The sequence below is a fragment of the Anoplophora glabripennis genome, unplaced genomic scaffold (assembly GCF_000390285.2).
Source record: "Anoplophora glabripennis isolate ALB-LARVAE unplaced genomic scaffold, Agla_2.0 scaffold2007, whole genome shotgun sequence".
NCBI classification, from domain to species: Eukaryota; Metazoa; Arthropoda; class Insecta; order Coleoptera; family Cerambycidae; genus Anoplophora; species Anoplophora glabripennis.
This window is the reverse complement of record NW_019418084.1, coordinates 1-9787: the sequence shown is the minus strand read 5'-3', so window position 1 is coordinate 9787 and position 9787 is coordinate 1. Positions and strand designations below refer to the sequence as shown.

General features: G+C 37.0%; 1 protein-coding gene and 1 long non-coding RNA gene across 3 annotated transcripts; one reads left to right on the top strand and one right to left on the bottom strand.

Annotated features, from left to right (window-relative positions):
• The first annotated feature begins 6820 nt into the window (after positions 1 to 6820).
• LOC108916742 (myb-related transcription factor, partner of profilin-like) lies at positions 6821 to 8112 on the top strand. 2 transcript variants are annotated; one of them, XM_018723035.1, is made up of 3 exons: positions 6821 to 6992; positions 7053 to 7284; positions 7767 to 8112. In XM_018723035.1, the coding sequence occupies exons 2-3, from the start codon at positions 7096 to 7098 to the stop codon at positions 7881 to 7883; spliced, it is 306 nt and encodes a 101-aa protein (XP_018578551.1). In that variant the 5' UTR covers positions 6821 to 6992; positions 7053 to 7095; the 3' UTR covers positions 7884 to 8112. The 2 variants fall into 2 exon arrangements, with proteins under 2 accessions (XP_018578551.1, XP_018578550.1); XM_018723034.2 differs by having other exon boundaries at positions 7366 to 7860.
• A 100-nt stretch (positions 8113 to 8212) lies between these two features.
• LOC108916743 lies at positions 8213 to 9357 on the bottom strand. The gene is made up of 2 exons (XR_001964783.1): positions 8704 to 9357; positions 8213 to 8650 (listed from the first exon to the last, which is right to left on the bottom strand). It is a non-coding gene; the product is annotated as an uncharacterized LOC108916743 (long non-coding RNA).
• Between the last annotated feature and the right edge of the window lie 430 nt (positions 9358 to 9787).

The following is a 9787-nucleotide window of genomic DNA, read 5'->3' as shown; positions in this document are numbered from 1 at the left end:
AACAACATTTTTAAAGAATTTGTAATTTACACCAAATTGATTTTCACATTACTTCACCGAAAAACTCTAACTCTAACGTTCCAGTCGAACGTTTCCATTCTACACTTTTAGACTTAATTCGTTGCACTAAATTAGAGTATCCAAATAAAGACTTAACTCAAATAATGAAATTAGCAATAATAGGCTATAATAACGCCATTCACTCAGTAACAAAATTAACACCATTTGTTTTCGTTAATAATAGAAAAATTCCTTTTGATATAAATGAAACCGAAATTTTGAATGATTACATTAATGAACAAAAATATGTATCTCAAACATTGTACAATAATTTAAATCACCAATTTTCCAAAATAAAGGAAAAGTTATTACAAAATTAAATGAAAAACGTGGCGAACCTGTAGAAAACAAACCTGATGACACTGTTTACTTAAAAACTAAAGACAAATTTACTTCTAAAACTAAATCAATATTTAAAGAAACACAAATAGTATCTGACAAATATCATTTAGTAACAACAAAACAGGCACATACCATAACAATTTTATAAAGAAACCTAGAAAGATACTAAAAGAATCTTCTCCACCGCAGGTCACTGGCGATGACGACTTTGAGGACTACATTACTACTTACCGCATTCAGCTTGCTCCTGAAGAAGAATCAGGCGAGTAACCCAACGTTCCAGACAATAATAAACCCTATTTAACTTGGACCCGTAAAACAGAATGAATTAAGTCATAAATTTATTTACCAAATAGACATTTCTTTGATCTCAGACCATTTAAACAAATTATATCAATCTTTTGAAAGGCTTAAGTCAACAACTAATGATGAATCATTCTCTCATGTTAATTACACCTTAAACAAAATTGCATTAAAATTAGAACCTTTAATTCTGAATAAAAATCCTAAAAGAGGATTAATAGATGGCATAGGTAAAATTTCAAAATATCTCTTCGGTACATTGACGGAAGATGATAAATCAGAAATAATGAAACAACTAACAATTTTAAATAAAAATCAACACAATATCGAGACACAAATGGACTTGCAATTATCTATTCTTCAACCGCTTTTGAAAACTTTTAATGAAACAATTTCAACTCCATCTACTAATCAAAATAAAATAGTCACAAAAATTAAAATTATTAATAATTGTAACTCTCTTTTAACTCTCATTGATGAAATATACATTACAATATCCTTTTCCGCGCTAAGAAAAGTTTATAATCCAACTATTACGTTTAATGAAGTAAGATTTATGAAAAATACACTTTTTCAACTTTATGCCAATCCGGATTCAGGGAAAGACCTTCCTGGCCCTGATCGACACCGGAGCAGCACGCTCATATGTAGGAGACCAAATCCGTCAACTAGGCCTACATTATGAGACCGTTACCGCACCAGCCGTTCAGCTTGCAAATGGTAACTTGGTGACAGTAACCGAGGTTTACCAGATCCAATTCCGGATAGGGAGTAAAGAATTTGATGAGAGGTATCTCACAAATTTATCCTCCGATGTTGTGCTAGGAATAGACATCCTGCGCAAGCACAATTTCTTCATAAATCCGTCCGCTGCCACCGTTAGCCTGGATAACACCGTCATCTCGTCAACACCAAGCCACAATGTAGATCCCTTGGAGGTTCCATCGTCAACCACATCACCAACGGAGGAAGAGAAGCTAAAATCCTTCTTAGAGACCGAGTTACCTAGCTTCAAGGATTTACATGGTACTACCGGCTTGATACAGTACCAGATCCGCCTGTCACAGTTCGAACCAATCAAACAGAGTTATAGCCCGCAGAACCCGAATATGCAGGACATTATCAACAAGGAAGTTGATGAAATGCTGCACAACGGGATAATAGAGCCGTCCGACAGCCCGTGGAGTTCACCCGTCGTCATCGTCTGCAAAAAGGATGGAAAACCTCGATTCTGCATCGACTTCCGAAAAGTCAACGAGGTTACCGAGAAAGACGCATACCCGTTACCGTACATCAACGCGATACTGGACAAGCTCCGCAAGGCCCGATATATCTCCAGTTTAGACCTCAAGCAGGGATACTGGCCGATACCACTTACTGCCGACAGCAAACCGATCACTGGTTTCACCGTCCCTGGCCGAGGCCTGTTCCAGGTTCGAGTCATGCCTTTTGGACTTCACTCGGCTCCAGCTACATTCCAACGACTCTTAGATAGGATCATTGGACCGGAAATGGAACTCTATGCGTTTGACTACCTGGATGACATCATCGTGTTAGGGGAGACCTTTGAAGAACACCTGGACAACTTACGAGAAGTATTCCGCCGACTACGAATGGCTAACCTGCAGCTAAACCCCGACAAATGCCAGTTCTGCAGGAAGCCACTCAAATACCTAGGACATATCGCCACCGCTGAAGGGATTCAGACAGATCCTGAAAATGTGGACTCGATCAAGAAGTTCCCCCATCCCTCGAAACATCCGAGACGTCCGCCGCTTCCTAGGAAGGGCTTCCTGGTACCGACGCTTTGTACCGGCATTTTAACAGATTGTGATTCCGTTAACCCGACTACTCCGGAAAAATCACCGTTTCAAGTGGACCAGTGACCAAGAAGAAGCCTTCAACCACTTGAAGAACTGTCTGACCGAAGCTCCGATTTTAACCTGTCCGGACTTCGAGAAACCATTTACCCTCCAGACCGATGCCTCCGACCATGGACTGGGAGCAGCTCTGACCCAGAATATCGACGGATAGGACCGAGTGATAGCGTATGCTAGTCGCACACTGTCGCCTGCCGAAAAGAATTACTCCGTCACTGAACGAGAGTGTTTGGCTATAGTGTGGGGCATAGAGAAGATGAGACCGTATCTTGAAGGCTATCACTTCACTGTCCTGGCCGATCATCAATCTCTGAGATGGCTGCATTCCATCAAAAGTCCCGCCGGCCGTCTAGCCCGATGGAGCGTATTCCTGCAGCAATACGACTTCGAAATTAAATACCACAAAGGAACCCTAAACCGAGTAGCCGATGCCTTGTCTCGTCAACCGATAGAAGGAACTTCTTCTGCACCAAGTACCGGAGAACTATGCGTCCTGAATGAGTCGCCAAATTGTTCTTGGTATAGCAGAAAGAAGTCGGAAGTCGAGAGAAACCCTGAAGCATTCCCGGATTATTGCATACGCAATAACCGTCTGTTCCGCCACTTCTGGGATTCCAGCGACTTAACCGAACCCGATCTATCCGATCCATGGAAGTTATGCGCCCCCAAGCCGCTCCGCTCAACGGTTTTGCAAGAGAACCATGATGCTCCGTCCGCTGGACACATTGCTAAAACCATCCGTCGCGTATCACAGAAGTACTACTGTTCCGCTATATCACCAAGTATGTACGAAGTTGTATGCAGTGTCAGCGGTACAAGCCTTCGCAGCAACAAACTTGCAGGCAACCGTCCGTCACCCGTCAACCATGGGACACCGCAAGCACCGAAGTTCAAGAAGTTACCGTTTCAGTATCAGAAGTTTTCCTAGAAATACCGCTCGCAAGAGTTCTGGAAAACCAGCCAGAACCTGACATTCAACCAATCCGCCCGCCGCCACAATCCTCGATAGATTATCCACGCTATCTACCAGTAAAACGATACAGATTATGTTGGAGATGTGGATATCCTGGTCATTCCCGTCAAACCTGTACCCGGACACGACGGTTGTTTTGCTCCCGATGTGGTCAGTATGGCATAATGTCCAGAGACTGCCCATGTGAAAACCGCCCGCATAACGCCTGTCCGTAACTCCTCGGCACCGATCACGTTCACTTTCCGGACACCAGACTGCATCAAGAGGAGTGCAAGTTTATTACCCTGATATTTTCCGCCGACCAGAAACCACTTCCAAGAGCGTCCAGTGTGATCTCCTGCCTTGAGCCTGAAGATCCGAAACCCGACCAGTACCGTTTTATGTTAATTTTTTATTTTTCAGGGACATTTTTGCTGTAAAGAATATTAAATTTTGTTTAGTTTTGTATAAATGCACTTTGTTACGGTTTTATTTGGGCTAATATGAACTAACTATAAAATAATTCCGAACTATATTTATCCAGGGTTAGTTCCATATTGTTATGCTTGGGCCTCTTCTTTTGCACCTACCTTTGGTTACCTAAACGGCGAGGAGTTCCATAAATGCTGTGTATTTTGCCAAAACATGCCATGCCAGTTGTCATAATTTTCCAATTTTGAGGTTAAGGGTCATTGCTATTATTTTATTAATTCTTCTTCTTCTTCTTCATTCAAAAGTAGTTGGTCATCAGCTGTTCGATGTGGCTCAAAGGAAACCAGTCTGATTTTCCATGGGTTTTGTTTCTTCTGGGGCTTAATTTTTGAAAACAGGAGAACTGATTCTCCAGAGAAAAAATTCACCTGACAAATTTCTCTTAAAAACTTAAACACTTATTTTTGAACGTTGAAGGAATCCAATTCTCTAGAGAATTTAATTTATGCCGTATGTCGAGGATATATTTGCAACTGACCAATCAGCGGGCAGAGTTTTCTTCAATATTTCAGTGCCATTATTGGCGACCCTGATGTTTAATCACTTGATTTGATTTTGAAGTTTGTTTTGTAAATTTCATTATATTCGTCAGGGAGACTAGACATCTCCATGATATTCGTAGTAATTTAATATAACTTCAATTTGAATAGAAGTATATTTGAAAACACAAAAAATTTAATATTATTATAATTATGATGAAGCGTTCGTTCACGTCGAAAGCGCAAAAAAGAAATTAATGTTTAGAAACAACGAAGAACTTTTTAAAATGAAATTTTTCTTCTAGTTTCACTCACAAAAAGGCCCAAAAACAGTGGTCAGATATTGCTTACACTTTAAATGGTTTAATTAATGTTGTCGCGGATGGTTTACAATTTCTGCAGCTTGCAAATTATTCATTATATTTAGAATTAATAATAAATTATTTGGATCCATTACAAATTTCAAATTTCAAATGATTACGCACCTTCGAATAGCGAATGAATGAAGTGACAATTCGCGCATGAGCATGAGATGACATTTGGATTCAAACTATTCGGAGAAAACGCCAATTCCTCCGACAAAACCCTGTGGAATTATTTCTCTTGATATCTAGAGAAAATATTCCACAAGAAAATTTCAAAAATCACATTATCTGTACGTGTGTCAAGAGAAAATGACGTAATTTTCTCTAATGAACTAATTCTCCTGTTTTCAAAAATCAAGCCCCAGGTGGGAAAAAAATTTCCTTTTAACTTTGAGAATTTTACTTTTCTTGAGAGATAGACAATTACGCCTTGTGCGGATTTCCGTGTCAAAAGAGCTCCAAAATTAAGGTTTTTTTTGCACTTGTTAAGATCCTGGAACGATCTTCCAATATTTTGGATTTGTGGCAAATAATTAATTTTGTGATCAAAACCCGAGTACTCCACAAAGGCCGCCCAACATCGTAAGGTATGTACTGACCCATTCCTCCAAACACATATTAGTGGCATTTTCAACACCGCTTTGATTTATTACTCGTAGAGGTCTCTTACGATACCTTCGTTTACAGGCCTTCTCCTTATAGTCCCCCGCTTTAACGGTGGTGCATGCTTTACTCATCTGCTTGGCTTATTGCCTGCTTGCTTGCCGACCTGCTGCTTGTGGTTTACTTCCTTGCTGCACACTTGCCTAACTGGAGTCACAGGTCACATTTAATCATTATTATCATAGGTTAAGAATTAACTAAGGCACGGAATAACCAGCCAGCCGTTATATAGGCACCTGAAGCTGGCGGAGTCCTAAAAATAAGCATACTCTCCCTAACTGAATTCTCCCAAAACTACTGATACGTATAGTAAGAAAATATGTTCACATATGCATCCTTACCTAGATAAAAGTCGCCCTCTTAGGGGACATCTGTTTATTATTAAAGATTAGCTGATTTCTTAGTACTTAACTCGTATGTAACCTTTAAGTATATACTTCAAGGACCCAGAGCTCTCATATAACTGTATTAATAATTTTTATCCACGACTATTGTATAATGTACCCATTATACGTCTGTTTGCTCGACCTTAATAATACCCATTAATCACGGCAGTGATTAATGAGTCATTACTCACTACTGTCAGATGCTTCCTTAATTTAGCTATAATATTGTTCTGCTACAAACAAACCGTTTTTAAAATTTTATCGTGTAAACCACTCAATATTTTCAATTCAGTGCTGTACATATAAAAAAAAAATTAAAAAAGTGAATTTTCCTAGACCGGATTCGAACCCGGGATCCGCGGTTGGAAGGGAAAGAACATCTACACTGAGCCATCAGCGACTTCATTTGCGCGAGTCGTATATCTGTTTCTTAACATACCATGTTTTTCGAAACATTTCAAAAAAAACTTCAACAAAAATATTTAGTATCGTGGATAAAGTATAGTATTCTACTCCCGTATAATGGGTATTATTCACTCGGTGATTTAGGCCACTCGCCTGCGGCTCGTGGCCGTAAACTTCACCTCGTGAATAATACCCATCATTATACGCTCGTTGAATAATATACTATTATCGGATTTAGCCCTTTTCAGCGCCTTGTAATTACCTTTATAGTACGTAATAGTTTTGTTTATTAGTATTAGTATATAACCCCATTTTGGGCTCGTGAGCTGTCAGTGTAGTCGTAGTGTAGTTGACAGATTTACCGGCCTACAGGGGGATTATGAAACAGAATTCGAATCGAATCGCCATGTTTATTCGAAAGATGGAATTGTAAACGCAATTCGAGACTCGTTTATCGTTTGTATTCGATTCGTATTACAAGAGAGTAGTGGAGGTCTCGAAGTATTGTCTTGTCCTTTTTTATTTTATTTCCATCTATCTCTATTCTCTATCATCTTCACCAGAAAACTTGCTTACTGAAAACGGAATGTTCAAAGTTAGAGGTTAAGTAATTGTTTACTGTAACCAAACCAAATGAGAGTATTTGTCATATGTATTTTTTACAAGTAATTTTGTTGCCAATTTATTAGTTTTTTTAAATATATTTTCAAAACTTATATTTCTAGCATTGTTTGATGAAATTACGGAAATTGGATTAAAATTACAAATATGGCATTTAAAATTAACCATAGTCATTGGGAGGTGTTGGTAGATTTCATGGAAAAACACCCAGACTTGGCGAGGGGTAGTTTTTCAGGACCTAATGGAAAACAAGAAATGAAGAAACTATGGCAACAATTAAGCAACATTTTAAATGCTATAGGTATGGGAGAAAGATCCACAGAGAAATGGCAAAAAGTAAGTATATTCATAATTTTTATTGGCTTTACAATATAGTGTATCGTTTAAACTTATAATATTCTTATTTCATATTGTTAGACATGGTGCGATCTTAAATATACAATTAAAAAAAGGGCTTCACAAATTCATAAGGATCAAAAAGGTACTGGCGGTGGACCATCTAGTGCTAGAAACCTAACACCATTCGAGCTAAGAATTTTGGATGTATTGGGAAATACATTTCATCAAGGTGTAGGGAGTAAAGAATATGGAGCAAGAATCAGTTTAGAACTGTTGACAATTAAAAAATGTTTTATTTCATAAATATAATTTGAATGAAATAATCAAATTGTTACATATTAGACGACACCGCTCCTCAATTACAGGAAACTATATTCCTTGTTATTTTACCATTAAAATACAAGTATAATTTTGGTTCCTATTAATTATTGTATATGACTAAGCTTAACTAAGAAAATCAGTAACTTTTTTGTTTTTAGGTTCCAACAGATGACTTATTGGAACAGTGTGATATAGTCATAGGCGATGCATTATTGAATTCTGACAGAATAAAAAAGTGGACACAACTAGTAAACGAAATGAAGAAATCTATGTAGACTCATCTGAAGTAGATCATAATTATACACCAAGAAAAAGAGAGAAAACTACACAAGAAAATGAATATGAAATGTTAGTAGAATCACTGAAAGAAATAAGAGAAATTAATATTAATTTGAATAATTTGTCAAGTACCTTAATGGATATGACATTTTAAAAGTTTTTGGGTAGCCAACAATAATTTTTGACTGCCCACAACCTATAACTGTTTTCTTATGATTGTGTATAGAGAATAAATTTTTGTTTTTTATAATTTAATTTTTTTAACCTTTTTATTATGACACATTATTTATTAAAATATATTTTTTAAAGAATTACAAATGAAAGAAATTTTTGAATACTTTATTTAAGTAAAATATCTATTTACAATTGTTTGTCTTGCTCTTAATCCTTGTAATCGTCCTCCCTGGTTTAACACTAATTCTCCATGTTGCTCAAATCTCTCGTACTGTTCTAGTTCACCTATTATATTAATATTGTTTGTAATACACACATTGTGCAAAATAGCACAAGCCGTAATTATTTCTGACACAAAGACGGGTTCATATCTTAAAACTCTAGCTACACACCTAAACCGCATTTTTAAAAGACCAATACACCTTTCCACGCAGTTTCGAGCTGCCATGTGTGCTCTGTTGTATCTGGCTTCTGGAGAGTTTTCAACGACGAATAAAAGAATCGTGATTTTTTCCTCCAAAATTGCTAAAAACATTCAATATTTTCAAGTCTGCGTTACAAATAATTTGGCAATTAATTGAATGAAAACCTAAAAAACATATACTTAACATTATTTAATTATAAAAATATTTTATTTTATACCCTTCCTATTAATAAAATTATGTTCGTCTATGTGAGGCTTTAAAATTGCTATATGGGTGCAATCAATTGCACCCACTGTTCCAGGAAATCCCCAAATATTTAAAAACTGTTGTTTTGTGGCAATTCTTTCGTGTCTCGTTGACGGAAAACTAATTTTATTGTGCCAAACTTAATTATTGCAGGCACCACTGACATGCACCGATGTTTGATTCAGACCAAAATTATGCTCTTCTCCGACGCATCTCTGATAACATCCAGTTGCCAAGAATCGTAGTGTTGATAATACTTTTATTTCTAAAGATATGCCTCTATTATTTTTTCTTCTAGACAGTTCTGCATTAAGTTCATCAATAAGCTGTCGAGCAAGTTCTTTGTTAAGCCTAAACAATTCAATAAATCCACGTTCAGGCAATGCAAATGGATTACTGTTATCCATAGATAAAAGAGTTACTGTTATCCCTCAAATGCCTCCTGAAAGAAATAATTTGCTGATTGTCTCTTCGTCTTCTATTTCTGTTAATTATTGCCATAGGTAGCATTGTCTTGTCTGTTATTCAAATTTAAGCGCTTTGAAAAGTGCAAAAGTAGGGTTAAAGGACATCCATAATAGTTCAAATGCTTCAAATATCCGAAGATTGACGACATGGAGACTAGATAAGGAGCACGAACTCATATGGGAAAATTGACAAAATTTGTCCAAGAAATGGCAGAAGTTGGGGTGGCGCTAGTGTTCCATATGACCCAAATGAATGTAGCTTCATAAATACGAGTGAAGTAAGCAAATAACCAATTTTTGAGTTTAGTAGATATATTGGGGTTGGGGAGCGGGGAGGTATACTAACATAAAAACTAGAAGTCAAGTCAATAATTATTACAATTTGTTTTTATAAATGGTAAATAAAAAGTTTCGAAAATAATTTAAATATGGTAATAGTATGTGAAGTGAATGGCTGTCAACAGATTTAAAATAAAACAGTACGTTTGTGATCTGCATTTTCAATGTAATGATGTCCAGCAGTTCTATATTACAACTTGACCGAAATAGGGTTAATATTATGGCAAAAGGTCGAATAATTCGGAAGTT